The sequence below is a fragment of the Blennius ocellaris genome (assembly GCF_963422515.1).
Source record: "Blennius ocellaris genome assembly, chromosome: 22".
Lineage (NCBI taxonomy): Eukaryota > Metazoa > Chordata > Actinopteri > Blenniiformes > Blenniidae > Blennius > Blennius ocellaris.
Window position 1 is genome coordinate 6081797 of NC_137671.1, and position 27797 is coordinate 6109593.

Sequence of the window (27797 nt, forward strand, 5' to 3'; positions counted from 1 at the left end):
TTTTATTCATATTCTATTCTACAGCATTACCGTTTTATATTTCTGAAGCACCAAAATATGAGTAAAACCCAATAAAGGTATTGAACATAAACGTTTATTCAAGTTGTTAGTTAAAATAGCTACGAGATCGTTTCAACTTTTTTTCTATTAATTTATATGTGGCGAATGTTGCGCAGCGAACTCCACGAGACATTGTGATGACGTCGGCAAGCGACACGTCAACCAGACGGAAGAGCATTTCTGTCCGAGCCTCCTGTCTTTCTGCTGGGGAAATAAAGACCGCAGTCCCTTCGACATGGGTACGTTGTTTGTTTTTCTCCACTTTTAGTCTGCAGAAAACGCAATACTACTTAACTGTGTATAACGCGATTTACACCGATTTACTCCCCCGTCTCTGCCCTCTTTAGTTAACGTCAATGCTACTGCAGCCAGCTAGGCTAATGGCTAACTGTTGCTATTTACATGGTGAATTTCTGCCGTGGCGTTATGGTGTTTTGCGTGTAAGCTTTACATCTCGTCGAGTTATTTCCTGCGGTTATACATATTGCCAATTAGGACATAAGTAATAAAATATACCAACCTCCAATCCAGTTCTGATATCAACATGACTGTTACTGTTGCTAAGCTAACCAGTATTAAATCATCGAGGTGTATGAGGACATATCTCTTCTATATTTGACGTTAACGTCGTTGTCAATCTTATGTGAAATCAGTGCATGTTGCCTTTTCGGTGTTGATCTTATTGTTGTGGTATGCTGGAGAGTATGTATGTGTGGGTGTACCCAGACTTTCGGCCTACAAGAAGCCATTTAAAACAAGTAATCAGAGCATGCCCCTTATTTTACGAGGGTGTTGCTTTTCCTTAGTCATGTTCAAAGTATTTTAACAGGCTGTCACTGAATATCATAAAAGTGCCTTTTCAGAGTTTTCCAAGTAGTTCAAGATATTGCAGAGTGAAAAAGGTATTGAATTTGTCTTCTGTATACCATTAAAGAAACATTTTATTGTATTGCTACAAACTCACGTAGATAGCGGCAGCGCTTTTGTAAAGTGGTTGATCGGCTCCCCTTATCGGTCTTTATTGTACTCAATAATGAAATCAACAGCTGATAAGCAAATGGGAGACGGTGGGGATCCTTTCAGCTGTCAAACTAAGAATATGCATGTCTGCTCATGATCAGAAGTGTTTTCTAAAGCCACTGTCTCTTTACCAAGCACTTCTCACACTCTTTTCTTTTCTTTTTTTCAGGTGTTTTCTTGAGCCTCTTCAGTGGTCTGTTTAATACCAGAGAGATGAGGATTTTAATCCTGGGTTTGGACGGTGCGGGAAAAACCACAATTCTGTACAGGCTGCAGGTTGGAGAGGTTGTCACCACAATTCCGAGTACGTACCACTTTCTTCTGGGTTTCTGTTGTACACGGCTCCCGTTGAGTCATGTGCGGGTTTATTTTTGTATACATCTCTTGTCCTGTTTGTGCTTACAACAGTTGCAGAAGTGACTTCAAAGATAATCTTGGATGTGATGAAATATGTTGAGTTGCCTTGAGACGAAATGGGAAGCTTGATATAGATCGAGTCAGTTTGATGAGCACATTCTGAACCCTTCAAGCTTATCAAAGTCTGGCATTTTGAACATTTAAGTTTGCTTACAGCAGTTTAGTCGAACAATTACAAACTGCTCTGCTTCACATTCCTCTTTGACACATGACTGGTTTGACAAAAGAGACGCGAAGCTGGTTGGCAGAAGAGCAAGTTCCACTAGCTGTTATAGAATATCTTAATCCAGCTACAGCACACCGGTGTGAAATGTCAGGATCGCTCAGTTCAGCAGAGACTGCCAAAACAACTTCTAGTTTCATCCTAGTGAGGCTCAAAACACTGCAGGAAAAAGCTGCAGACAATTTGAAAAGTTAAACTGAAACAGCTTGTTTCACTGATGCGTAAAAGAAATCGACTTTATGTATTCTAGTTCTCTAGATCTCCTGGCTTCATTTCAAACCTCCAGCATCACCAGGTTACAGTGAATAATTTGCAGAGCTGGAAGGGGAAATTCACAAGTCTCGCGTCTCTGGATTTACTCTGTTTGTTTGTTCCTCCAGCTATCGGCTTCAACGTGGAGACGGTCACATACAAGAACTTGAAGTTCCAGGTTTGGGATCTGGGAGGACAGACGAGTATTAGGTAAAAGCCCCGAGACATGTGATTTTCCATAGAAACAGTTGATAATGATCATAATTTAATACATGAAAAATAAATTCTGACATTATTCATCATGATGTGATAAAAGCATGTTCAGTTTCTCATGACTTCTTCTACATTATTGGTCGTACGATCAGACATACAAAACCTTCAAATTAAAAGCACAAACGAGTCAAAGGTCTACTTTTTGGCGATTTTTAAAGGGAGAATTCAAGAGATCAGTTTCATGACAACAATGTAGCGACTGCTTTATCTAGTAAAACACTTACTGCCGTTCTTTAATTCTCCATCAGTTATTCTCATTTTATAAAAAAAAAAAAGAAGAAGCTTGAATTGCTGATGATCACCTCTCTCTGGCTCTTTATTAACCCTTCTCTCGCTCTTTCACAACCACAGGCCCTACTGGCGGTGTTACTACTCCAACACAGACGCAGTCATCTACGTGGTGGACAGCAACGACCGCGACAGGATGGGCATCTCCAAGTCGGAGCTGGTGGCCATGTTGGAGGTTGGTGGAGTCAGCTCTCCATCTCAAACACAGGATTTTAATTCTGCACGTGAAATCCTTGTCGGGAAAACACAAGTGTCCTTTTCCATTAGTTCTTCTTAAGTCCCGAGCTAAACGTATTCAAAAACCTTCCCACGTCCCAGTTCTCCATACATGCACTGATTGTCAAGGTAAAAGTGTAAAGGGATTGCATATATAAATATTTCACATCAGGTGTCACTCGCCTGCACCCAACGGATTCCTGACGCCTGGAAGTCTTCTCCCTGAATGTCAGTGTTTTATTTGGCCTTCGTGTGGATTTGTGCAGGAAGAGGAGCTGAAGAAGGCGATCCTCATGGTGTTTGCCAACAAGCAGGACATGGAGCAGGCCATGACACCGACCGAGGTGGCCAACGCTCTGGGCCTCCCCGCCCTCAAGGACCGGAAGTGGCAGATCTTCAAGACCTCGGCCCTGAAGGGCCTGGGGCTGGACGAAGGAATGGAGTGGTAGGCTCCGCTGTACTTGACAGTCCAAATATGGGTCGGATGACGAAAAGTGTTCAGGGAAGCGGGTGAACTCTTTAAGTGAGGGTCTCTCTCCAAGTAGCTTGCCTCAGCTCTGTGTTTACCGGTACTTTATGACACGTTGAATTATCTCCTCTTTGTGTTTGCCGAGGCTGAACTGTTTGCTTTTTCTCGGCCTGCAGGTTGGTGGAATCCCTGAAGAGTCGGCAGTAAAAGGCCGACACTCCCTTTGTACATACCCCTGACCTTTGACCTCCCCCCCCCCCCCCCCCCCCCCCAAAAAAAAAAAAACCCTCCCTGTTTGAAGCCTTGTGACTGACCCGTCCCCACCTTTCCATGCTCCACCTCCCCCCTCGGACCAGTGATTGCACTCCTCCCCCCCCCCCATCTTCCTCTCCCACCTGAAGCCTTGGCCGAGACCTCCCGACGCCGAACGCCTTTTCAAGCCCGGGACTGAGACGGGTCGGCTGCAGTAACGTCTGGACGGCTACAATTTGGCTCACGCCTCATCTTCTCTCTGAGAAATGCTCCCTGTGACGAAACTTACTTTATTCATCCGCTCATTAAGTTTCCACACCAAGTTGATTAAAAGGAAGCGAGTTTGCAGCATTTCTACTAAACCTTGGAGCTTCAGACTACTACTTTCCCAGAAAACCCTTCACTCGCTCACGTTTTGTAGTAAATACACTTCTGTTTTTGCTTCTTTTTCTCCTTGGCGAGACGCGTGAACTTCAATCAATTTGCCAAGTAAAACCAGTCTGGCTTCAACCTGCACTCACCTGCTCTCCTCCCGCCAAGTGTTACTGCAGCCTGGGCTCTTTTGTACTATTTAGTGTGGCAGAAGCAATGTCATGACTTTCTATTTCTCTGTTGATTTGTGATGTTTTGAATAATTTGGTGGTTAAATCTTTTTTTTCCTCTCTCTCCATTTCTCCCCCTCTTTGAAATCCTCGAGTACAGCTTTGGCATATTCGTCTTTGAGTTACTGGACACTAACTGTATGCTCAGTTTTATGGATGCATATTTATATCAGCTTGTACAGTGAAACTGATTCTCAGTAAAGATTATCAATGATTGTACCAGTGGGGACGACTTCTTATTGATGTTATATTGAATATACAAGAGCGGAACCAAAACTATTGATATTGCTGATTCAGCAAATGTCTGTTTTTGGATAATGGTTTACAATATAGTTTTAAAAAAAATGTTGTTTGATTCCCTGTTGGTTGGCATAAAAGATGCATTCAGGTGTTAATCAGATTTTTTTTTTTTTTGTGGTAGAACTGGAAAGAACTTTACTAAGCATTTAAAGTTTAAATCATTATACGTCAGTTTTCAGAAGAGCAAAGTGCAGAAATGGCGCCTCTTCATGAGTTTTTCGATCAGGGGTTGTCAAACATAAGGCGCTTGGGCCAAAACCGACCCGCAAGAGGCTCTAATCCTCCACAAACCTAGCGCATTGTAAAAAACTATTTATTTTCTTTACAAATTCCTTAACAGTGGACATGACACGGCACCGTCGGGCAGACTAGCATCAGCTGCAAAAGCATGCTTTCGGGGTGGGTTTGTGAAAATGTGTAGAATGCAACAGTTATAGGACTTTTTTGGGGGGATATTTCACTGTATTTGAAGTTTAATTAAAATTTTGATTTGTTGAAATTGTTCTAGTTTTCCATAATTGTTTGGTTTGTGACCTCTGAACTAAAATGTTTGACGCCCCTGGTTTAGATGGTGACACGGCGTCATGTAAAATAAGGTCGTATATGTAGGAGAAATACAGAGCACTGGCCAAAATATGCAAGTTCACTAGAAATTCAGAATCAACAATTCAAGTAGGATTATTTTAACCGCTATGTAAAACATAATTCATTGAGATTTGTCATTCACTTCATTTTAATAGCTATAATTTATCATCTATTTAGAAAATACCTTCAAACTCCTGCCTCCTAGAACATAAGCTTTAGATATCCCTCACTGATGTAAATTATCTTCCGCACCAGCTGTGATTTTACTTCGTATTAAATAAGAAAGAAGATCTTCGGTGACAATACATTGTCAGTAAAAGTGTCAGATTATTATTTTATTTACAAGAACTCGTACATTCACCTGCAGGGTAAAAATCCAAGCACAGATTGACTGAGTTCATAGAAGGGAGATTTAAAAAAAAAAAAAAAAAGAAGAAGAAGCTTTGATCTGCAATTCAATGACTTGGTGTTGTCAAGGGAGACGGAGACTAGCAGCTGTCTCCTTCAGCCCAGAAGCCGTGGATCACGTTATGGCAGAGCTGATCTTCACTTTGAAAAACCACGAGAATATTTTGAAGTCAAACAGTAACAGCTGGAAGATGTCGAGGACCCCCGGAACGTCTCTGCCGCTCACTTCACGATCGCCAGGTCTTTGAGGGCGTGACTCCGCTGCTTCTTCGCTTTGTATCCCGGCCGGAGGAACTCGATTTTCCTCTTTTTGGCTTCGATCTTGTTCTTGTGCTTCTTGAGCTTCTTCTTGGCGGCGATGTCGGGGTTCACCACAGCCTGCGGAGGACGGAGGACAAACGTTAAGCCATGGACGACTGACTCCCGGAGCTTTTGTTCGGGGGGCGACACCCTGCGTCGTTCATACCTGCATGGCTCTGTGTCGCTTGCGAGCCGCTCGCCTCTGGGAGAACTCCTTCTGGACAGCAGAGAAAGCGAGAGAGAAGGTCTCAAGCCCCACTTGTTTCTTCAGCAGCTCGATCAGCTCCTGCGCCAGGTTCTTCAGTGTGGGATCTGCATTGGAGACACAAGTCACTGCTGAATTTTGTCCTGTTATTAACCAGAAAACTGCAGACAGTTTGAAGTCTCATTTCTCACTTTGCAGACCAGATCAATATGGTTCAAATGGTCTATTAGTATAACATGATGAGAGACGGTGGATATAAGGGGCAGCAACATTTCAGCCACTTCATCCCTATATTTTTGTTTTGGTTTCACAGGATCGAAATACAACCTTCATCCTTTCGTTCCGAGAAAAACAACCTTTGTGTCCCTGTGTGAGGCTTCGATGGGCAGCGACCAAAGACCACAGAGTCTCACAACAAAGTCACTTCACCATTCATTAAAATATCTTCATTAAGGTCTGAATCAAAGGTGAATGGCACAAAAATTAAGTAAATTTGTGTCTGGTTGATGATTCCTGTGCAAAGTCAATAGCATTTTTAATAATAGATGCACATCCCACAAATGCATGATCCTTAGAAATGTGGCACCATTTAAAATGGACTTCAAAAGAGAAATATATTTTACTGATCAACAGAAACGGTCAATAAATAACTAATTTCTTAATTTGTGTGTCACACCTCTGACCTCGAGTTTCATCATATGTAGGATTAACTGCTGACATCAAAAATCCATCCACTTCTGATTTATTCACCTTGTGGTTTTTGTCTATTGGCGTTGTGATAGTTTTGTTTTGGATCAGTGTTGACGTGAGAGAAAGATTGTTGAAAGAGGGGCCTGCTTTCCTATCTGTTGGATTGTACATATTCTTTAAAATATTTGATAATATCTTAATAAAGGAAAACTGGGGCCAGTTGTTTCTCACCAGGCTGCACATTTTGATCAGACAAGACAGATTTCCTGTACTTTTAAAATAGAAGTTATTGTTTTCACTGGTACAATGATAAATAATACATAATATTAATAATAATAATAAAACTGTTGTTTCTGCAATCAACGCACCTTTAACATTTATTCTGGTGTTTAATTCAATTTAGTCAGTTTTACATTAATAATGAAATACATGGCCTTTCTGCTTTTGTAGCTGTTTGGTAGCAGTTTCAACTTTAACATCTGACAGCAAAGCAATGCGGATTCAGTATAGTAATATTATAGTATATAATAGATATAATATATTTTAAAAAAGCTATTGCAAGATGAAAATGCATATACATGGCACATTGATATCAGGATGTCAAGTAAATAGTTAGTTAATATATGAAAGGCTGCAAATTCAAAACAAATGGGTAATAAGGACATATTGTTTCTTTTTCTTTTTTAACCATCATCAATTGAGTATCAAGTATTACAAGAGTACAAATACGGCCACAATTCAGCTTTAAACCTCACAGACGGAGAAAAGAAATGCTGTGTTTTTAGCACAAATCTTCCAGTGTTGGACCTTCACCTCTGCCTGTGTGAGGATGAAGCTGGACATTGTGGTCAGAGTGAGTCCAATATTTTAATTTCAAACTAAAAAAAAAATAAAATAAAAGGTATTAATGCTGTTGAGAGCAGCTACCTTGGTCTGCATATGTGCTGTCCAGCTCTCTGTACAGAGGAGTGATGATGGTGGTGAGATATGGGCCGAGCCGTTCCTTCCCCAGGTTCATGGCCATCGCGCCCAGGAACTTGAACACACACGTTCTCTGAGGAACAAAGAGGAAACAGAAGTGAGACACTGGAAAGTCATCCATGAGTTTAACAAAAAAACAAAACAGGAACTCTTGCTGTGTTTACAAACCTTGAGGGGAACTTTGGGAGAATATGCCGCTTCTCTTTTTGCCATGAGTGAAAGCTTCTTAATCAGCCACAGCAGGGAAGGAGGGCGGTCGTCCTTATCGTCCTCTTCCTCCTTTTCCTCTTCTTCTTCTTCCCCATTGTCTGTCTGCTTCTTCTCTTCCTCCTCCTCCTCCTCCTCTTCTTCTCCCCCATTTTCTTTCTGCCTCATCTCCTCGTCCTTGTCCGCTATCTCTTCTGGAGCAGAAGTGACCTCGGACTCGGGGGAAATGAGGTAAATCACCTTCCCGACAAACAGCAGGTTCTTAATCACCTGTGAGCGGAGAAGACGACAGCAGTCAATCAAACACATTAATCACTGGAGACGTGAGGCGGTGGTTGATTTCTGGTTTCGTTTATGCACCTGCTCTCCTGACGCCGTGTCGAGGAACTTGGACTGCAGTTGATGGCAGAAGGACAACGCCAGCTCTCTTATCTGGGGGGGGGGGGGGGGGAGAAATATTTAGTTTTTGGCATGCAGAAAGTAGATCACCGAGAGGAAAACAGAGCAGGTCTCGGCTTTACTCTTTTATCCAGGTTGGTGGTGATGAACTTGGTGGCAGCAGATGTTGATGAAGCACCTCCTCCTCCTCCTCCTCCTCCTCCTCCTCCTCTCCACGTGGCCACCAGCTGCTCCGCCTGCTGAGCTGCAAACAGCTGGCCAAAGAGCTGCGAGGCGCTCAGCCACACCCAGCAGTGAGGGTAGCGCAAGTGGGCTTCGATGTGACCTGATTAAAGAAGGTGAGCGTGAGTGCAGGGCGGCTCTGTGTCTGACACGGTAAAGGCCGGTGTCGGTCGCTTACCCCAGATACCACGGAGTGTGTCGGCGGGCCTGCTGAGCTCCAGCAGGCCGCAGTGTTTGCCCAGTTTACCAATGAGGTTCAAATAGCTGAACAGGAGTCGGTCGGCTCCTTTCTCATCCTCCTCCTCTTCAATCTGAGACAGCAAGTGAAACGCTCATGAAAGACGTACCCCCTTTCCTCTCGGCCCGATATTTGAACTTCAGTTACCCCCTCCTGAACTGACTTACATCCTCGTAGTTGTCGGGATTGATTTCCTTCTCCAGCCGCGGCAGCAGGTCATTCAGTCGACGGGAAAACTTCTCCTCCTCCACCTCCACGTACAGACCACAGATCTGAGCCCCGAGACGCCGCAGGGTAGTCTGGGACAGGAGGTACATTTAACATCAGGTCTTTAATTATTTTAGACTTTGAGAGACATTAAAACTCAATCTGGAGCCATGTATGACAATAAACGGGGCAATTTCAGTGCGTTTTGCTTTCACTGTCTCATCAGAGAAGATATTAACAGAGTGCGTGGTCGACGGCTTTATGAGCTAATCGTCTGAGTGCAGGCTGAAAAGCACCCCCGGGATTATCGCGGTGGAACATTGATCATCTGGGAGCTCGCCAAGTTTAGGTCAAATGTACCAAAAGTATGGACAGTGGCAAGGACTGCCATATCACGCACACCAATGAAGGTCTACTGTAAAGTGCTGTTCCGAGTGTTCCACAAGAGCTTGTTTCGAGGCACCAGGGTTCGGACGGATGGGAATAATACTCCAAACGAACAATCAAGTTGGTTTTTATCCAACAGATCCTGAATTAACGTGAATCCACTGATAGGCAAAATGGCGGGCGGGCAGATAGACGGATACCTTTTCTGCGTTCAGCCAAGTGTTGACGAAGGAGAAAAGGGTGTCCTGGCTGTTTACGTCCAGCTGCGATAACAGAGCCTTGATGGCCAGGGCAGCCATCTTTTTACAGTTGGCAGAGTCATCGTTGACCACAACCAGAGCCAGAGGGACGAAGAAGAGGCCGCTGTGCCGGGTCAACAGTTTCTAAATCACAAGGAACACAATAGAAGTCAACCACGGCGCTCTGTGACGGTGCTCATTAACATGAGGTTTTACACACCTCGGGGAAAGTCTGGCAGATGTATGCCAGCATCTCCAGCACAGACTCCCTGCCTGTGTCGTGCTCATACTGCAGCTGGGCCACCACAAAGTCCAGGTGAGTTTTCAGCTTCTTCCCCAGTGGGTAATCCAGCAGGTACTTCAGATAAATCTGCAACAAATAAAGCATAACTATGTAAACTGACAAATTGCCCAGCATGCAGCAGAGAGGGCAATAAAAAAGAGACTCCCGGACCTGTCGACAGTGAGTTCTGATCATGCCGTTGCTTCCTGTGACGGACAACTTTGCCACTTTCTTCAGCACTTCTTCCATCTCTGGGACGACGAGCTTCCTGGACAGAATCGCCTGGAGTAGAAACACACAAAAGTTTAATTACGGATTTGGAAAAACTCAAGCATGCCTTTGACCCGGGGTTTGTATTTTGACCTTTAACAGTCCGAAAGCGGTGGCCTGACGCGACTGGTCGTAGATGTCCTCCTCGGCGTATCCCAGCAGCACCTGCAGCTGGGTCTCGGAGATGTTGTTGCTTTTGACGTTCTTCACCAGAATAGTGATGACCTGAAAGACGCAGAACACTTCATGGTAGTCCAAGAGTGCCTTGGGTACATAATTGCGTCTTGTCAGTGTTCCTGTGACACAGCTTCGAATCCAAGCTAATGCTCATATTAAGGACGTTGAGCCATCTTTCTTGCCACTCCTTCAATTAAAAAGGAGTTGAGTGAAATAGTTACAGCGGTGCCTTTTACTGGAGACAAAAGCCTCATGTATTATGAATGGTACACTGAGGGAGACGAGTCTACAGGAATGGTACCACTTTACTAAAAGTCTGCTCGTGTGCCTGCTGTGTTGCATTGTGTCCACGCATTATGTGACATACCTTGAAGCAGTTCTGGACCAGCTGGTAGTTCTCCCCACGCGCTGCTCCGGCCTTGGAGTAATCCTTCAGCAGGACAAAGAGCTGTTGGGTCAGCTGGTTGGCGTTCTGCTTCACGGATGGTAGAGGGAACTTCAACAGCCAAGTGAACGCCACCAGAGCCTCCGTGATCACCTGGGGAGGGGGGGGTGGAGGAACCATTAGGAGGGGGGGGACAGGTGATGCGGGAGGAGTATTTTCACCAATCGATAGTTGATAGTTGAAAAGGAAATACACGTTTGTACTTTGACATGCATGGAGTCGATGCAGTCCAGAAGCAACTGCACGAAAGGATCCAGCATCTCCAGAGACGAGTTCTCGGAGGACGTCACTTTGGAATTCTTCAGACTCAGGTGGAGCAGCTGAAAAATACATGACACACACAAATGTAATTATTTTTTTCAAAGATTTAAAAATAAATAAATAAACAAGTTTCTGTTATTGAAGCACCTTGAGGCCAGCGTCCACCAGGATGTGCATGTTGGTCCGGCTGCTGACGGGAGCTTTCCGGGCTCCTCTTTTTGGAGTGGCAGGAAGGAGCAGGCAGCTGGGCGGGGGCAGCCTGGGATCCGGGGGAGGCTTTACAGACGCCTTATCCCTGCAGATACGCAAAAATATGAATGAGCTGGCGTAAGAAAAGAAAGAAAAACAACAACAGTGAGTTGGTGTGCGTACCGGTCTCGTTTGGTGAGCAGCGGCAGGCTCTGGCTGACCAGGCCGTGGCTCAGGAGGAGGATGTCCCGGGAAGTCATGCCAGTGTTGACGAGCAGACCCAGAACGAGCCGCCGGAGCACAGCGCCCACTCGTTTACACACCTTCAAACTGGATGTCGTCTCCAAAATCTGAGGAGAAACGATCATAAGATAACGTATAAACGGGGCGGTCCAGTGGTGAACAGATTAAGTGTGGTCAGTTCAATTATTACTAATTAATTAGTCTTAAGTGAACGTTGCATTTTCTCTCACAGTGGGTTTTTACGAGGTTCTCCAGTTTCACAGGTTTCTCACAGTCCAAAAATGTGTAATTGGTGAATTGGTGTGGTATAGATTAAGTTTGTATGACTGTATCTAAAAACCATACATAGAAATTGCCAGGTCCTTTATTTTATGCTACCAAGAGAACAAAGTTAAAGCCATGTCCAGATTTTGCAATATTAACTAAAATCATTTTTTTCCTTCATCTAATAAATACCATCATAAAAAGAATCGACTGCATGTCTTGTTTACCAAATTCAACCCCTTCCTCACCTCCTTCAGCGGCAGTATAAGCTTGGTGATGCTCTCTTTACTGCAGAACTGTGCCAGCAGCTCGTACGAGTCCATGCTCTTGCTGTGCCGCGCCTCCATCAGCTTGGACACGATGCCCTTCACCTCCTTCTCTTCCGCCACAGGCCCGAACAGCTCATTGTTGAAAACCTGCTCAGTGTCACAGCAGAAGACGAGCGATAAGAAGGACACGAGTCAGATATGGCTCTTTTGGTGCATATAAAAGTAGAAGTAGATTGACAGAGGATATTAAAAGCGTGAGGCAATGTTTTACAGAAATTTATTGGGAGAGTTTTACATTTTAAGAGTTTTCATCTGCACTTTATTTGACTTTGAAGTCTTGAGCAAACTTACAATCACACAAAGTGATAATTAAAGTTATTTCAACGCGTACCTTATAAAAGTTTATAGGGTTCATATACTGTCTTAGACAGAATACAGCATGCGTACTTATCATAATCATAACCATGAGACTGTTGGTGATAAAAATGTAAAAAGAAAAAAAAAAACGACCAGACAGAAAACAAGTAGAACATTGCGTCCATTTGATATCATTATAGTGCTTCAAAGCACTTCCTCTATATGATCGTCCAATCACAGACAAGAATCCACTCGTCATTAAAAAACAGAAATATTGGAGCTCTGCCAGATATTGAAAGTTGCAGTTATGTTTTGAAAAAGCGATCATGTATCGACAAAAACAAGACAATTAACCTAATAACACACAAAACATGTTCTTCATCAAGCATATCTATGAAAAGACACAGACATGTTAGAGATGCATAATTGTTTGTGTGGCATTAGGTCAATCATTTTATGTTTGTGACCCAGATGCAGATCACATTCATGAACCTATAATGTGGAAAACAAGGAGAGGAATCTATTAGAAACGACTCACATCAATGAGCATGTTCATGCAGGGGTCCAGGTCCCCGCTCTTCAGGGTTGGACTGAGGACTGACAGCAGCTGGTACACAGTGAACGTCAACACGTGGACCTGGAGGAGGGCGACAACAAACAGATCAGACACAGAGCCGACAATGGAAAGAAACAAGAGTTGTGAAGAATGCTCGTCGCCATAAGAAATGGCTTTATATCACCTCTTGGCACCTACTTTAATTTGGATTTTTTATTTTTATATTTTTGTTTTGATAATCCCTTTTTTTTGTAGAGGCCTACTTAAAGTCCATGTGTCAGGGACTCCTCAACAACAAATATGTCAATTTCCCCCCATGTTTGCCAGTGTGTGTGAGGCCTCTCACCTGGTAGCCCTTCACAAGGACCCCCTGCATCTCCTTGAGCAAGTACTGCAGATACCTGCAACCTAAAGACTCGACGATCTTTATCAGGGTTCCTCTGGCCACGTCACGAACCTCCTGGAAACGATTCCTCAGCAGGATACAAACTTTGATCAGAATCCTGGGAAACAAAAAAAATTGGTTTTACCGAAACGCCTCATCTCCAATTCATGGAAGACTGTGTGTGGGTGAAACAGCTGCCTACCCGGGGAGGTTGGCCTCCATGATGTGTGGGGGCAGAGTCTGCATTAGCTTGACCATGGCGAACGCTATAGGTATCCGCAGCACCTCCTCTTCCTTCATATCCTTCGACTTCACTGCTTTGTGCTCGTCGTCACGCTTTACCTAAAACAAGACATGCACTGCCACTATAACAAACTGCTGCTGAGCTCCTCCTTCTGAGGTGGTGACGTGTTGTGCAGCTCGTACCTTTGCTGTGATGCACTTGTGCAGACGGGGCAGCACGCTGTCGCTCACGGTCCGGTGGATCGCACTGATCAGAGCCTCCAGTGCTTCTCTGCTCTGCGGCAGCCCGCATGTTGCAGCGGGTAAACTGGACACTGGTTGTCCCTTGTCTTTAACGCGAGCTTCTTTTATTGGGTCGCCATTGTTCTCAGTCTCAGCTTGGTCCGTTTCCATTAGGACATCGGCAGGAGCAACTTTAGCATCGGTCTCCATCTCTACTTCCTCGTTATCACTCACATCAGATGGGTCGGCATCTTCCTCCTCAATCGGCTCGACCGAGACAATCCGAGCTGGTCAAACACAGATAAACATTCATTTATGTTATGTAGAAGATATATAGACGAGCAAGTTCTCTTTCTGTACACAATGACGCTACAAATGGCTGGTACTATGGTCATGCAGATACTTTGAGTCCTGGCCTGTGTTTGCCCTATTTTCCCTAATTCAGCAGAGTCATTTGGGATTGGCTCCACTGAAACGTCGCTGGTAAAATTTGTGAAAAAGAATTTAATAATCTTCTCACCTTCTCTGGCTTTGGCTGCTTCCATCTCTTTGCTGAGTGTCTCGTGGTCGAAATGAAAAGCCTCGAGTGCAGTGACCAGCAAACTGGTGACAAATATGTCAAGAGAAAACAAATCAAATAAATTGACCAGCAGAAGGATGGATTTGCTTGAAATTCAAAACATAAAAGTGCATTTCGCTTAAAGCACACACAAATAATCAAACTAACCTGACGGCCAGTTTGTGGTCAGTCTGTGCCGTCTGCAGGATGTGGATGAACTGTTTGAGGTAGTAGAGGTATTTGGACCAGGTCAGCTTGCGGCACACCGCACCCACCACTTCCACTGACGCGGACGTCATGCTCTCATGCTGCGGTGGGAGCAGACTGAAGGGTTAGACAAACACAAAACAAAAACAAACTCCCATCTTTCGCTCGAACATTTCTTTAGTCTCCGTCACCTTGAGCATCTTCTCGTCGAGCAGGGCGGTCGTGGCGTACGGCATGATGTAGTTCTGCATTGATCGAGGCGTCAGTGTCACCGTCCCATCGGTCAGCTGCTTGGCCAGCTTCCTCAAAGCACGACCACGACGGTGGATCTGGACATGAAGACATTATAGTTATTGTAAATAGTTCTTAAAAAAAAAAAAAAAATTTTAAAGATAAAACTTGGCAGGAACTCAGTGCATTGAAATAAACAAGATGAGTAGGAACGACGAGTCTTTCTCACCTGGATGTGCTTCATGTGCTCGAAGAAGTCCGACTCGAGGTCATTGTAGTTGGTGAGCTGCACCAGGTCTCTGAACTCCTTCTTGGTGGGGAAGGTTTTCACCAGGCAGGCCAGTACGGATGTGTATTCATGCTGCACATTCTAGTAGGATTACAGAAAGACGAGACCTGCGTCACATCAGGTGAAGAGAATTGACGAAGCAAAAAACTGTGAGACGGACTGCATTTGCACCTCAGTTTTGTTGCGAAGTCCCTTGTGTACAGCATCCAGGATGGTGTGTTGTACTACATCCTTGTAGATTTGCTCTCCGGCACCGACCGCCGCAAGCTGGGTTATCACCGCGGACAGACACAAGGTGGCGTTGTCTGCCAGCGACATGTCACCGATCTGCATCAAAAGAAAGAGAATATGTGCATGAAACGGGTCCGGGCGGTATTACAGGTTTAGCCAATAGATCAGTACTGACCTCGTACGTATGGAAACAGTTGTGCATGAGGATGTTGATGAAGTCAAGGTCCAGAGTCTGCATGTCTCTGATGCGCTTGGTGGCGTCTTGGAAACCCGTCAGACGCACGTCAAAGTAGATTTCATCCAAGTGACGGCTGTCGAAGGCGTTGAGCTGAAGGGAACGAGATAAAGACAGGCGGCTGGTTGTTGTATTTTAACGCAACACCCATAGATCCAGTGGAATCTAAAGAAGCTTTCGTGATCTAACCTTTGTGGCTACATCAGTGATGTAGGTGAGTGAAGGGTCCAGATCCGACAAAGTCTGGTCAACAAAGCAGCACAGAAAACAAAAGTATGTGAAATAGTAAATGGACTTGACTGATGGAGTGCTTTTCCACAGCATCGACCGTCCCCAGAGGACTCTACATTGATAATCACGGGCACTTATACAACTGTAAACAGCTTGTAATGTTTGGCATTCAACCAAAAATCACTGCACTTTTTCTCTGCTGTACCTGGAAGGCGCTGGTGAGGGCCAGCCTGGGCAGTTTGTTGTGAATGATGGAGAAGAGTTTGCTGAGGGGTCTCAGGAAGGCGGAGGGCTGCGCACACTGTCGCAGCAGGTTCTGGACGGTCGCCAGAATGTCAATTTCTGTCTCCTGAAACACACACGGATTCCATACAATCATTGTTACTGTTCAAAATCCTGCACCCTGTAATACAAAATACACCATTCATTTATTTTCCTTGTTCTGTTCGCAAATATAACTTGACTGTATCAATCTGAGTAAATACACCAGTGGATGAAAAGCTCTAGAAAAAAAAAAAAGAAAAAACAACTCACTTGTGGGTTTTTGCATTTCTGGAGGTAAGGAAGCAGCAGGCCAATGAGCATGGAGCTCTGCTCTTTATCGGTCACAAATCGACTGAGTCTGGAATAAAAGGAGAGGGACACAAATCACATCATTTGTTTGATGAGAACAAATTGGACTCTATAAAGATGAATATAGAAAAAAAGGTACAACCCCACTTTATGAAAAAAAAAAAGGCAAACATTGTCTAACTAAATTATCCAAACAACAATTCTATAGAAATCTAGTGTACCATTTTACCTCCAGATATTGAAACTGCTTGACCATAGTGGTGGGTACAGAGAGTGGGGTGTTCAATTACTCCAATAATAGTTCAAACATATATATCTTTAAACTTTTGACTTTGCATTTTATACTATGCATCTCTAAAATACGCTTTCAATGTTAAGTCAGATTTGTCACCAACTGACTGAATTGGGAGAATTTTTAAAGAGCATGTTGTGTAATGGGAAAATGTCGGCCATGTTGCATAAGTTCTGTTGTAAGTAGAGTAGATTCTGAGTATGAATGATTGTGGCTCACTTGGAGAGGATGTTGAGCTCTTTGGCCACCTGAGCTCTGAACTTCTTCTTCTTGAGCCGGTCTGTATTGCGCACCACTCCGCTGAGGTAGAGGAACAGGGTGGAAATGTGGGGCAGCAGCAGTCTGGAGCCTTGACTTATAGCATCTGGGCGAGACACAACGAGGTGCATGTTTCATCAAACTGCAGAGAAGTGCAGCAATGGTGATTAAAATAAAACTGACTGCCGTCATTTGTTTCAATTTTGACCTGTGGACGTGAGAGCGCCCTCTTCAGGTTGTGGGAACACGTAGCCGTTGACCTTCAGCTCCGTTTCGGTGTCGGAGACCACAAAGTCTTCTGCAGACGCGAGGGACTCGGTTACGTCCATCACCATGGTGATCGTGGCGTGGGACGCCTTCTTCGCCGAGAGGAGGGCAAAGACATTTAAAAGGACGTCGCACTCTGGGTGGTCCGGCCTCTGCTTCGCCAGGAGGGGGAAGTACCTGAAGCAGACGGCGGAGGAATCGGATTATTGACTAATAATTTGTTGACTAACATGTAGCGCGGCGTGACGGAGGTGAGCTTGGAGGCTGACCGGGAGTTTTTGCACCACACGTGGATCAGTTTCAGCAGAGGGGTGGGCGAGTACGTGCTCTCTGTCGGGAGACGACACACCTGGAACAAAACCCCCACGTAAGAGTTGAAGTGGAGCTGCCTGCGCAGAGGAAACGTGTCAAGAGCAATTAATAACAGTGTGTGTACCTGAGGCCAGACCACACCCTGGAACACGGCGTCCAGCTCATCCGGGCTGAAGCTGTACGAGTCGAAGTCGTCAAAGAAGTCCTGGATCCTCAAGATGCCGAGTCTCCTCAGGTTCTTCAGAGGACTGATGCAACCTGCTCGGAGCTGAGGAAGCACGAACAAAGCTTTATTAGTCTCACGCTGTGGAGGAGCGTGATGAATGTGAAGGAGCCGTGCGGTTTACCCGATCCCTGCTGTCCAGCACGGTGGACACAGACGCTGTGAGACACAGCAGGATCTGCAGCACTTTGGGCAGGTACACGTGGATGAGGTGGCCCAGTTTCTGAATCACCACGTGGATGATGTTCAGCAGGCTGTGGTGGCGGCCCAGTGGCAGGACGGCGCCCAGATCGGTCTCTGCCACTGCCCTCTCCACTGCCTCCAGGCACGAGCCTGGAAACACACAGGTGGACACATTGTTTTCACATTTCTGTCCAGAAAACCGTCAGAAGAAGTGTTTCTTTGAATAAAGACAGAAGCAGAAGAAGAGCATGAACTGTTTGACCTTTTCACAGGAAACATCACCATCAAGGTGAAATAATTTCTACCAAATGCTGTTTGACAACTAAGCTAACCAATATTGACACGTTAATATTCATATCTTCATAATCTTGTAACGAGCCTTTATTATACTATATGTTATAGTTTATGAGGTGCATTTACAACATTTACAACACAATGAAAGAGGAAGGAAGGAAAAAAGAAGGGAACATACGTACATCTTTGATGATTTTCAATTTTCAGTACATTTGATTTTATGCTTCACAATTTCAGCATGAAAATGAAGAATCCAATAACAATGCTCACAATGTTTCAGAGAACCAAATGCTTTTCCTGTTTTGGATTACATAATCAAAATATAAAGCTTGAAACTTTCTGGATTATATGTTCGGGTTGTAGAGATAAAAAAAGTGACTTTTAAATTAGATTTATATAGATGAAGAAAAACACAAATGATAAGAGATGCAAATATATATAGTTTTATGACACATACGGACAGATGATTAAGGCATCATGATTAACATGATGCTATGTGTGATCAGACCTCTGTCAAATCTAATCTGTGAAAAATATGCACGTCCTTCAGATTTTTCTGTCACTGTTAATACATCCTCTGATTACAGGATTAGCTGTTACTGCTGTGCATGAGTTGCAGTATTCTGTCAGGACAATGAGCCCAAACATACAGTCGCCATCATCATCATTGAGCTTCTTAGAAAACCAGGAAGGAGCAGGCAGGGGAAAATCTCCGCCACAGACGTGACCAACCTCGGCCGTGATGGCAGACGGGCTCCAGAAGCAGGTCGATGAACATCCCCAGCTCCTCGGATTGGCAGCCGGCCAGGAAGCGCAGGATGATGGAAGACCGGGAGGCCGCGGTCGCCTTCCCTTGAAACCTGCTGCCAGCTTTTGTGCGCAGGCGGCCATAAAGGATCCTGTGTCGTTAAGCAGCAAACAGAAGAACTCAGTTTGGAAAAAGAAATACCAGGACAACAGAAGTATATCAGGCAAACCCGATGAGGTAAAAACGGAAATTGAGGTGAAAAATTCAACCAAATTAGAAAACAATTACTGGATTTTCCTTATTAAAGCTCCTTGTTGCCTAATGAAGAACTTCGGATACTTCTAGTGGTTTGTAAAAAACAAAACAGTGTGAATGAGCATTTATTCAACAAAGCACTATCACGTGGATGTCTAGAAGCAAACAGGTCAATTAAAAACGACATTTGCAATCTACAGGTCTTTCAACTTTAGTTTTATTCTTGATTTTGGTCTTTCCATATAAACACTAAGGAAAGCAGTGTTTGTCTGCACAAGCCTGGCCAATAAAACATTCAGATTTTTCAAATTTTAAACGCCTTCTCAATAGTTTTTAATAATTGTGCTACTGCAGGAAAATAATAACAACAACAACAATTATATATACATTAATTAAAATTTAATAATAATAATAATAATAATACATTCTCACCCTGCCCCCCCCCCCCCCGCCCTTTTCTGCATGCTTTGTCATCATGGCAATGTGATGGTCTGCCAGTTGACGCAGAGTCGTGACCAAAGCAGCAGAAAAACACTAATGCATAACAAATGTGTACTTGTACTCACGCCAAATGTGCACAATGGTCCAAACAGGGGTGAAAAAGTAAACAGTACCTCATGAGCAGTGGGATGAGCCTGCCTCTGTGGGGGGTCTCGACCACCCCCGTCTCCTCAGAGATGTTGAAATGAACAATCTCTTCTTTAAAGTGTTTGTCATCCAGAAGCCTCTCGAGATTCTCCCTAAAAAAACAACAACAAACACACACACAAACAGGATTCAAAACTGTACTTGAAAGCACTTATTTTCAGGACACGTTCATCTTGGCCTGAGGAATGCTAACATAATGTCTTACGTGAGATTTGGATCACTGAAGCACAGACACATGAAACCATCCAGAACAGTGTGGCGACATGGTTTTCCATCACCAGCCTGGAACAGGGTGTCTCATTCCCTGTTCCTGAGCCGAGCGCTACAAAATAGAACCACGTGTAACGCAAAACTTCCCCTGGAAGTGCTCGTCTGTCTGCATGTGGCTTTAAAGTCTGGTAAATGGATAGCCTGATAATAGATGCTAATGCGAGTCCGATTGGAGGCGGGAGCCTGCATTCCTCCACGTGTAACCATAGACGGATGACGACACCAGTCCGAAGGTATCAAGGAGGCACACAACGAGCCCATTGAAGAGGGGAGACAGACCACAGATCGACACTTGTATCACTATGATGCACATTCGTTTTTCCTTACTTGTATGGGACGACGTTGGGGTCTTTGTATGTGAGAAGGCACTCCAGAGCCACTTGTTGAATTTGCTGGTCCTGATGGCAGAGCAACTGATGATGGAGAGAAAAGGAGAAAAGGGGGGGGGCACGTATTTGTTATATCTTTTGATCGAGATATGGTAAAAGTGTGGTTTTCTGCGGTACTAATCTATAAAGGATAGCAACAAAATTGTATCATCAGGGCTGCTGTCCAAATCCAACTGTTATTCACATTGGAGAGCATCTTCCTCCAACTTATGAAGTTCTGGCAGAGCTACATGAGTGCATCAGACCTGCGCCGGACGTCCACAGTAATGACACTAGCTCAAGGATAACAGCATCACTACAACAACACAGTTGTCTCCGCAACAAAATCAATTGCTTTGAAGTGTTGCACAACATTGAACTCCACGACCTTCAGTGGGATCGGATTAATAGTCTTTTGGTGTCAATGAGCTTCCTTTATCTGACAACAACGTGACGTTGTGAAGATTTCAAACTCTAATACTTTGGATGGTTCAAGTCATGTTGACGTCCCTCCCGTTTCTAAAATACATTTTGCCAATCACTGTACGTTTACTTACTGTCGTCGCTTCAGTAAACTGAAGAGTTTCTCACCCATCTACTAACGCGGAGTTACTTACATTGTACTCAATGACTGAAAATATCAAGAAGGAAATTAATCTTTTGCTCTGTTTGACACTCATTAACACAACATTTACTGGAATTAAAAAACAAACAAACAATAATACAGTATAAAACCTGCATTAAAGACTGTCTGTGTGTGTGTGTTACCTGGTTATAGAGCTCACTGAGGCTGCTCTCCAGATAGAGAGCACGAGGGTTGGTGAATTTGGCGAACACTTTCAGATGGGTGATGAGTTGTCTGTGAAAGAAAAAGACAACTTCGTTTTACTTTATAGAGGAAATCACGTGTGCTTTGTAGAAACGGCTGGAGATTGTGTTCATTTTTCGATTTGAATTATTTGGTTTCGTGAAAATATAGACATTTTCAACACGTATACCCTGCACCACCAAAAAAAACAAAAATGTATCATCGCATTATAATACCTGCCTGGAGAACTTCCACAGTCAACTCAACATATACATGTTCTCATGTCTTACTTGGCAGCGGCTCTCCTCGGTGGTCCCTTCCTCTGCTGTCGGCTTGCCTCTTCCACGTCCTCCTCTTCCTCCTCTTCTTTCTCTTCCTCCATCTCTCTACCTGCTCTCGACTCCTCCGGGACCGCGTCGTCTCTCTTCCTCAGATCTTGAGTTGGCGCCACCAGCAAGTCGGAGGAGAAAAACTCATTCCTGCCAACGAGACGAACCGTAAATATCGGCTGAATGCGCACCGGCCACATCGCTAACCGTCTCCTCCCTCCACCTGATGAAGCGGAGCAGCAGCGGGCTCAGCTCTCGGCTGCGTGGCTCCACTCGCTCGGGGAACAGGGCCATGGCGCGCCACAGCAGCCCGCGGAAGTTGGGGAAGTCGGTTCTCTCGCTGGGGTCAGAGGTCGACTTCAGCTGCTCCAGGAACTGCACCCCCACGTCCCCGCTCTCAATGACATCGCAGCCGGGCTCGCTCTGCAGACGCGGCTCCTCCTCCTCCTCCTCGTCGGCATCGTCCTCCTGCAGCTCTTTTTCTACGACACAAACGAATGAAAAAAAATCTCCATTCAAGATTCTATCTGCCAATGATATTCTAACACTTTAAAACAATATGGTGCATCACAATCCTCACCAGCCAGGCCTGCAACCATCTCCAGCTGTTCGTGGTACACCCTCCAGAAGTCCTTGTTGTCCATCCCTCTGGCATGGGTCCTGTCAAAAGCACCACGTTCACAGGCGGCGAGAGTTACCGACGAGTCGGCATCAATCATGGACGTGCGGGAAATGGTTTCCACTTACACGAGAAGTTCAATGACTGCGTCCCAGAGTGGCCTGAAGTTGATGAACAGCATTGCAGTGAGATATCGTAAAGGCACCTGAAGAACAAGCAAACGTTCATTGGTTACCGCTTCTTTAAAGATGCAGATCTGCAAACCAACGACCAAGAGAAGAAGCAACCAAACAGCTGTAATAAACATGCAGACGGCTTTTATTTGATGTATCATAACAACTGTAGATTCAGGCTAATGCCAAAATGTATCGCAAGAATTTAAGGATTTCTGACCCAACCAGATTCAGAGAAACTTGTTCACGCATTTATTTTCAGTAGCATAGATTATTGTAACGGTGTGTTTACAAGTCGAACTCAAAAAGATCTGGGCCCGGTTGTTCAAAACTGGGTGATTTTAACCACTGGTTAAGCCCTAACGATAACCGAGTTTTCAACAACTGGGCCCTGATAAGACATCTGCAGCTCATCCAAAATCCTCCCCTAAAACAAAGAGGGTGGGGCACATTACACCTGAGCCTAAAGCTCGTCATTAAGTTTTTACCGCGGTTTGTTTTTGTTGTTGCATGGTAACATAATACACGAGTGTCATGGCGCTTCTCTCACGACCTGCTCAAAGTTTCCAGGCGGCCCGAGCGGCAGGCTTCGTGGCACCAGGTCGTGCCTCAGCTTCCGGAGGTGAAGCAGCTTTTCCCTGTAGTCCTGCACGGAGGCCGGCACCAGCTCGGCCTGCAGGCAAACGGCGAACACCGGCTGCAGCTCCACGCTCTCCTCGCCCTGCACCGAGCGGCACTCGCATAAATACACAAATGCTCGTAAGGAGGCGTTTTTCCTTTTTCAGAATGAGTGAGCCTTACCTCAGCCTGCGGGGGGAGCTCGGCCTCGAACTGGGAGAGAATCCGCAGAGTCAGCAGGCGGATCTGAACGGAGAAGTGATCACTTTAAATCATCGCGACTTTCATCCGATATTCAAAATTGGCCTTGTTTTCCTGAGAGGACAGACGTACTTTAGAAATATTGGAGGACAGGTTGGCATGTAGTATCTGGTAGAGCTCCAGCAAAGCATTGTGGGAAAGGTGCTCAGAGACACCGCTGAGGGACAGGCGGGTGTAGTACAAGTCTCCGAGCAGCAGGGCCGACAGGTCGGTGGGAAACTTCCTGCAACAAGGAGAAACAGTCCTGATTATTACATGGATTCAATCACAAAGTGTCAAATATTTACAGGATCCAGTCGTCCTGAACGCGGGAACGCCTCAGAGTATTCAGCCCCCTTGTCACCGTTTATCCTTCCACACAGAAACCACGCTCGCATTTCCTCATGACGACGGAGAAGAAACGCCGAAGAGCTCAGGAGTTCTTAAGTTGAATGAATGATATTGTCGTGAAAACGCTCACCGCAGCATTGAGTTGATCTTGTCGGTTGTGATGGCGAAGAAATGTTTGGTCGAGCTGTCCAGAGAGAGAAGGCAGCTCAGAGCCTGTCTGGCCACAAACAGAGCAGCTGGAGGTTTGACAGAAGACAAACAACAGCAATATTCATTATTAACACGTCACTTTGCATTGATGAGCATTGGACAATTTAAAAAGGAGTTAATTTTAGAGAGAAACAATCGATTCAACATTTATAACAACATTATAACAGTGCAAGCAGACATTAGTGTTTTATTGATTTTCAAGCTCAGAAAGGAACTAAAATGTGCAGCAACTGACATTTAAAAAAATCTTTACATTTAAAATGATAGGCCGTCACAAACCTTTTCCCATTCTTTCCGCCTCAATCTCACACAGGAGGAGGTTTAAAAACGCTGTCACAGCAGGAACAATGCTTGCTGGCGCTAAAGGTCTGATAGAAACATACATCAAACAACAATCAGTGCCCTTTTTCTCACTGATGAACAAACGGTTGTGTCTTTACTTATGAGTAATGAGTCTGGCTGCTACCTGAGGTGTGGCAGCAGCACCAGGGCGGACCAAGGCAGCGACAGGTCGGTGATGGGCTGCTTCTCGTCCTTCGGGAGTTTAATTAGCGAGAGCACCAGCTCGGGAACGGCAGGCTGCTCGGACAGCGCTGCGTTCGCCTGTCCAGCCTCCTTAATGCTTTAGGACGAAAAAAAAAAACAAAAAAACACTTCACTTCCACTTCACAAATATCCAAAGATTCTTTTCTGTTTGAGGGATATTGTTGTGTCCCACCTCTGTCCCATGAAGAGCAGCGGGTAGGTTTCAAAAGCCATAGCGCCGTCGGTAGGGGGCGGGGCCTTGACGAGGATCAGACTGACCAGCACGTCCAGACCACAGTGGTGCGACAGGGTGTCGCTGCGGCCAAACAGATCGGAGGCGAAGCGCAGCAGGCTGGGGAGGAAGAGCTGGAGGACGGGTGAGGACGTGGCGAAGGTTAGAGTGAGGGTGACTCAGACGGACGAAAACATGAATGAGGTCAATACATTTTGATTGAGACTGCACCTGTTCAAACTGTTTCATAGTGAACATCTCTTTGGTGAACTCAAGTATCAGATCGTGGCCCATCGTGCTGCGGAAAACCTGAAGGAGGTCGTCGAAAGTAGTGCGCGTGAGCTCCGGGAAGCTTGTCAACGTTTGTTTTGAGTTGGACTGATTGTGCACACACCTTCTGAACAGTATCCAGGATAAGCGCTTTGGGTAGGCTGATGTTCTCCCCGAGGAGCAGAGAGGAGGTGATCTGGAGGACGAGACGGTAGCAGGGGGCTGACAGAGACGAGTGCTGGACCAATCGAAGCACAGTCTGAAAGCCAAACAACACAGAATGTGAATCATTCAAACAGGACTATGTGATATCATGTCGAAATGGACATTTAAATAATGATGTCGATATTGCAATCCATCACGCAGCCCTAATTCAACTGCAGTAAAACAGGACAAATCTCCTCTTGCCTGACAAACATCCTCTGGCTTAGTGATCTTGGCTCCGTCCCTGTGGGACACCAGGGTGTGGTAAATGAACAGCAGCTTCTCCAGCTGCTCCATCGCCGCTTCTGCATCTTCTCCCTTTGCCGTTATGGCAGCCAACACCTCCAAAACAGCAGCCTAGACATGAAGACAAGTCAACATCAAATACAAATTCCAAATGGACAAACAGGACTTTTTTTTTAACCGTGTCCGCTGCCCTACCTGGAGGCACTCCCACAAAACCAGGAAGTGCTCCGTGTCCACATGACTGGCTGCAGCCTGGACCATGTGATCCAGAGCGTCTCTGACGGCGTCCCACGGCAGAGACACCCCGCGGCTGGTGGTTGGACCGAGCTTCTGCAAGGCCACAGGGAAAGCCTACAAAGACGGGGAGTACAGAAAACACAACATGAGGATATTTTACCATTTTCAACGGCAACAACTGTTTTATCAATTCCTGACCTGCGCCTGCAGCCACTCACAGTCTGTTCTGTTCTGAATGCTGTACAACACAGTTTCAACCAATCCCGACCTGCTTTTATCCTGATCAAATAATAGTGGCCCACCAGCAGTAATTGTCTCATATCTGTGGCAATATCACCCTCCCATAACTGCGCATTTTTCAGAACCCCATATTTTTTATTAGGTACTCCTACAGCCTTCCTGCAGAAATGAAACTGCTTGGGAGGAACATCAATCAGCCTCTGAAATCTTCAAATTCTCATTAACCATAATGCAAAAAACATCAAATCAACAGGATCGACTTGAATTCAATACATCTGCACATGCAATAAACAGATGGAATAAAAGATGCTTACAGTTGCAGCACAGGAATGAAACATGTTTCGGACTCCTTTGCACATGTCGAAGAGCAGCTGGCCGGCTCCCTCCGCCTTATTGGGGTGCTGCTCCAAGTCTGAGAACACATGGCTGAGCAAGGCATCAAGGTCAGGAACCTGTGAGACAAAGTCAAGCATCAGTTTGTGACAGAAAATAATAAAATCATGGGGGGGAAAAAATAAGAGAGGAATGACTATCAATAATAACTTCATTTTGCTTAAACATCACGAGGCAGAAATATGCATTTTGATCACAGACAACTTACACACCTTTCTCATCAAGAAAGCAAAGCTCTCGGCTGCAAACTTGCGGATGTGCTCTTTCTTGTGTGCGAGGAGGGTGCTGTACATGCTGTGTGGAGAAAAAAATACAGTGACTCTATAAAGCCAAACTAAAGACACTGTTACAGGCAAAAGTGTGTGATTTAACAGTTTGAGTGTTTCCAGCGTTCCAACGGAAACTCCATCATCCAAGTGGAGACGTATACCTCTAACATCACACACTTTCAGCTCACCTGTAGATGTTGGTCATGTCCTTCACCATGACCCTCCACAGGTATTTGTAGAGGTAGGAGAGGCAGGTGAAAGCCCATTCCAGGAGCTCTGTGTCCTTCGTCTCCAGCAGGGAAGTGATCAGAACGAAGAAGTCGGGGAAGTGAGGATAGAAGTCAGTTTGCAGGTCTCTGGCCAGCTGCACCACCAGGCTGGGGGCGAATTAGCACATTTAGTTTTACAGCAACAAAACTGTAATAAAATAATGTGGGGATCACTTACTCCAGCAGTGGTTGGTAGGCCAGGCTGTCCTTGACAGCCAAGTGAGTTTTCAGACTTTCTACAAGGGCCTTCTGGTGAAAAACCAGCATGTTGAACGACTGGCTCTTGTTGGATACCTCTTTTAAAAATGTAGCTACAAAGGAAAGACATCAGATTGAAACCAGTGAGTGGGGCAGGCTTCACCTGAGGTAGCACCAAATCAAGAGCTTAATGCCTACGGATATAACATACATCAACAATAGTATATCATAACATGAAAATCATTAGAAGGTCTGGAATTTACCAAAAAATATCTTTATCTGTCAAAGCTGATTGGTCCTGTGATAAAGATAGTGAGCATATAATAGAAAATGCAGTACATACTGAAATTCTCTGTCAAGTTGAGATCTCTCCATTTTGTTAGTCCTTCTGAGAAGTATGTTTCTACTTCCTGTAATAACATAAAAACACAATGGATGAATCACGATGCATTAGCAATTAATGTAAAGAGAAATAGAATTATTATGAGTCTCCAAACCTCAGCATATGATCCCGTCCTGTCAATACGATGGATGACATCGATATTTACATTGGCAAGCCTTTCAGCAAAAGTGAGAAACTGGAAGACAGAAATCAGATTACTTTTACAGTTACACTACATTGTATGTGATGCCGCTGGGTAAAAAAATTACATTGTAAGGTATATTTGTTTGGCAACTTGAACACACTTTGACATGAGAGGTTAATCAAAGGTGGTTACAGAGAAACAGGATTTTAAGGTTATTTAAAACTGTTTTATCGTCGTGCTTCTGGACTTACCCTGAAGGTGTTCTCAGATTTGTGATTCGATGATCTGGATTTGCCCTTCATCTTCAACTCGTCGCGTGAAAAGTGAAAAATTGTATCGCGAAAAACTGTCGCGCTGTTAAAACGACGCACGAAAAACGTAACTTTAATCGTTAAGTCAGACGAAATTCAAAGTGTTTACACACACACGCCGACACATGGGCGCCGCCATGACGAGCAAAGCATCACGGGAAGTTTTTTTTTTTTTTTCTCCTCCGCGTGGTGACCGTCCGTCCGAAGATTATACCAAGAGAAGAACAGTCGTGCCACTTCCGGTTTCGTT

The 27797-nt window shown here is 44.9% G+C and overlaps 2 protein-coding genes across 2 annotated transcripts; one reads left to right on the forward strand and one right to left on the reverse strand.

The window, feature by feature from the left end:
• The first annotated feature begins 205 nt into the window (after positions 1–205).
• On the forward strand, positions 206–4876 carry arl1 (ADP-ribosylation factor-like 1). Its single transcript, XM_080518709.1, has 6 exons — positions 206–299; positions 1250–1384; positions 2101–2182; positions 2597–2708; positions 3016–3194; positions 3395–4876. The coding sequence occupies exons 1-6, from the start codon at positions 296–298 to the stop codon at positions 3423–3425; spliced, it is 543 nt and encodes a 180-aa protein (XP_080374835.1). The 5' UTR covers positions 206–295; the 3' UTR covers positions 3426–4876.
• Positions 4877–5382: 506 nt separating this feature from the next.
• Positions 5383–27610, reverse strand: utp20 (UTP20 small subunit processome component). The gene is made up of 61 exons (XM_080518028.1): positions 27488–27610; positions 27207–27287; positions 27053–27119; positions 26690–26822; positions 26431–26619; positions 26186–26267; positions 25895–26032; positions 25299–25454; positions 25062–25214; positions 24778–24912; positions 24615–24692; positions 24345–24517; positions 24093–24248; positions 23906–23994; positions 23547–23652; positions 23159–23309; positions 23009–23071; positions 22761–22928; positions 22163–22239; positions 21996–22075; positions 21639–21897; positions 21377–21565; positions 21047–21137; positions 20238–20323; positions 19607–19732; positions 18722–18888; positions 17637–17845; positions 17414–17557; positions 17247–17326; positions 16919–17154; positions 16672–16816; positions 16122–16209; positions 15793–15936; positions 15546–15599; positions 15297–15449; positions 15062–15217; positions 14831–14971; positions 14562–14699; positions 14332–14471; positions 14125–14207; positions 13566–13891; positions 13342–13481; positions 13101–13257; positions 12737–12835; positions 11821–11988; positions 11249–11415; positions 11024–11171; positions 10819–10935; positions 10538–10708; positions 10087–10218; positions 9895–10005; positions 9661–9810; positions 9402–9584; positions 8775–8906; positions 8548–8680; positions 8270–8472; positions 8109–8180; positions 7710–8018; positions 7488–7614; positions 5832–5977; positions 5383–5743 (listed from the first exon to the last, which is right to left on the reverse strand). The coding sequence occupies exons 1-61, from the start codon at positions 27536–27538 to the stop codon at positions 5588–5590; spliced, it is 8502 nt and encodes a 2833-aa protein (XP_080374154.1). The 5' UTR covers positions 27539–27610; the 3' UTR covers positions 5383–5587.
• Between the last annotated feature and the right edge of the window lie 187 nt (positions 27611–27797).

What these genes read in the sequence shown, in the direction of transcription:
- utp20 (XM_080518028.1), bottom strand. Translation starts at nt 27,538, where the DNA reads ATGAAGGGCAAATCCAGATCATCGAATCACAAATCTGAGAACACCTTC. An exon ending in TTTTGTGGGAGTGCCTCCAG is followed by an intron (nt 25,215 to 25,298) that starts GTAGGGCAGCGG and finishes CTTCATGTCTAG; the next exon opens with GCTGCTGTTTTGGAGGTGTT. An exon ending in CTGCTGCTCCGCTTCATCAG is followed by an intron (nt 21,566 to 21,638) that starts GTGGAGGGAGGA and finishes TCTCGTTGGCAG; the next exon opens with GAATGAGTTTTTCTCCTCCG.
- arl1 (XM_080518709.1), top strand. An exon ending in GGTTGTCACCACAATTCCGA is followed by an intron (nt 1,385 to 2,100) that starts GTACGTACCACT and finishes TTGTTCCTCCAG; the next exon opens with CTATCGGCTTCAACGTGGAG. An exon ending in CTGGACGAAGGAATGGAGTG is followed by an intron (nt 3,195 to 3,394) that starts GTAGGCTCCGCT and finishes CTCGGCCTGCAG; the next exon opens with GTTGGTGGAATCCCTGAAGA.